Below are 2500 nucleotides of genomic sequence, written 5' to 3'. Positions count from 1 at the left end.
TGTGGATTATGCAATGAAGCCAGCCTGTATGGTACGTTTGGTGGATGGCTGTAAAGATCCGTTTTCCCCCTCCAGTCCACAGTGAAAGCGTTCCCAGCCAGACTCTCCCAGCCCCTTTGCTGGGAGAGTCTGGCTGCAAACGAGACAATTCCCAACTTTACAACAGGATTAAACATGTTTACAGCCAGGTTCAAAACATGGTTTTGGTCTATAGCCTACAGCTAATATTATAATTAGCTAAGAATAAGTTCACCTTTCATAACAACTGTACGGGGGGTGGATTCTTACATAACTCACCCGTTTAGAGTCAAATAGATGATAGAAAAGACTATGTTTTGGGCATGATTGACAGGTCCCCTGTCCAATGATCATGCAGCTCACCATTGTGTGTGTCTGGTTTAGATGTTAGCAGGTTGGCTCTAGGGAATTAATGCAAAACAACCACAGACCCTGTAAAAATATGGACGTAGTCACCGTGACGTCACCCATTGGTTTATGGACTCCTGTTTTGAAGCCTGCAGTTTGGCAGTTTAACTGTCACCATCTTGGTTTTTTGGAGCCAAAGAAGCAGCTAGCGCGAGACCAGGGGTTTCCCACAGCTGCCTGCTATTGGTCCGTGATCGTCGAGCTGTCTGATTACTGGACAGACGACCTGTCTCTCACGCCCCAAAAGTACAGTCTGCTTTATCGTGTATTTGACTCTAAATGGGGCCATAATGTACTAAATGAACATCAGAAGACTTGAAACTAGAGATTGAGATCATCAACTCTTTAGGAAAGTGTTTACTGAGCTCATCAATCAAGTGAGAAGTAGGCTCATTTTCCCATTGACTTCTATGCAATCTGACTTCTTTATGTAGCCAGTGTGGAGTTGCCCCCTGCTGGCCATTAGAAACAATGCAGGTCATTTTTCAGCTGCAGAGGTTGCCCCTTGAGAACAACAGAATTTCCTCCACGATGATTCCTCAAATGAGTAGATGTATTGTTGGTGTTTTTTGTGTGTATTTACGTGTGTGTGTGTGTGTTTGTTCGTGTGTGTGTGTGTCCAGGTGCATGTGTAACATTGTGTGTAATGGGCACAACGACAACCCTATGTGCGGGCGTGACGGCGTAACGTACGACACGCCGTGTCACGTCAAGGAAGCCTCCTGCCTCAAACAGACCAAGATAGACATCAAACATGTGGGGCGCTGCCAAGGTGAGACACACACACACACACACACACACACACACACGTAAATACACACACACACACACACACACACACGTAAATACACACACATACACACACACACACACACACACACACACACACACACACACGTAAATACACACATATACACACATGCACACACACACACACACACACACACACACACACACACACACGTAAGTACACACACAGAGACACACACACACACACACACACACACACACGTAAATACACACACATACACACACGCACACACACACACACACACACACACACACGTAAGTACACACACAGAGACACACACACACACGTGCATACACGCGCACACACACACACACACACGTGCACGCATACACACAAGTGCACGCACGCACGCATACACACACACACACAGAGACACACACACATAAATACACACACAGAGACACACACGCACACACACACACAGACACACACACACACACACACACGTAAATGCACACACGTAAATACACACACAGAGACACACACACCCACGTGCACGAACACACACACACACACACACACACACACATACACACATAGAGACGCACACGCACACACACGCATGCACGCGCGCTGACTTCAGTCACGTTCCGTCAGAGAAGATAATTTAATACAACGCAGTAGCAGGGCCATTGTATTGTATGAATTAGGTCAAATGAAAATGTGTGTGTGTGTGTGTGTGTGTGTGTGTGTGTGTGTGTGTGTGTGTGTGTGTGTGTGTGTGTGTGTGTGTGCGTGTGTGCGTGCGTGTGCGTGTGGGGGGGGGGCTGGGGCGGTCAGACTTTCCTACATTTGTGAGATTTTCCACTGAGAAGACAATCTTGCTGGTCTTCTCTCTAAGTAAGAATAAATTAATTCACTCACTCACTCACTCACTCACTCACACACTCACTCACTCACTCACTCACTCACTCACTCACATACATATTTATTATTGTATCTACTGTTTATTCAAGCATAGTGTTGCATAATGACACATTTTATAATACACCCCCCCTCCTCCCAGTCTGTGCACACACGCTCCATATCCCACTCCTGATTGGTCCGTGTTGTAAAACCAGATCCATCAGGTGGAAAGAGAGAGTTGATCTGTGATCCAGTGGATCCCATCACAGTGAAAACGAATAGAGATCTGATGGAATAAGCCTGGATTTGATTCAAGCTGTAATGACATTAGCAGAGCCGCTAATAGAGTAGCGCTGGCAGGAAGGAGTCCAGAACACCTGGATATAATATAAGCACTTCCACTTCCTCTGATCTAGA

The 2500-nt window shown here is 46.2% G+C and overlaps 1 protein-coding gene across 1 annotated transcript in view; it reads left to right on the top strand.

Moving 5' to 3' along the window:
* LOC310798497 (tomoregulin-1-like) overlaps positions 1–2500 on the top strand; it is a gene marked incomplete at both ends in the record, with an annotated part of 55192 nt that overhangs the window by 31889 nt on the left and 20803 nt on the right. Inside the window, one exon of the mRNA XM_083661030.1 lies at positions 1050–1198. Coding sequence (XP_083517156.1) covers positions 1050–1198 — 149 coding nt within the window. The remainder of the gene's footprint in view (positions 1–1049; positions 1199–2500) is intronic.

Source organism: Poromitra crassiceps, assembly GCF_964638095.1.
Source record: "Poromitra crassiceps genome assembly, chromosome: 2".
In the NCBI taxonomy this organism is placed as follows: Eukaryota; Metazoa; Chordata; class Actinopteri; order Beryciformes; family Melamphaidae; genus Poromitra; species Poromitra crassiceps.
The sequence above is the reverse complement of the archived record's forward strand: the minus strand, read 5'-3'. Positions and strand labels throughout refer to the sequence as shown.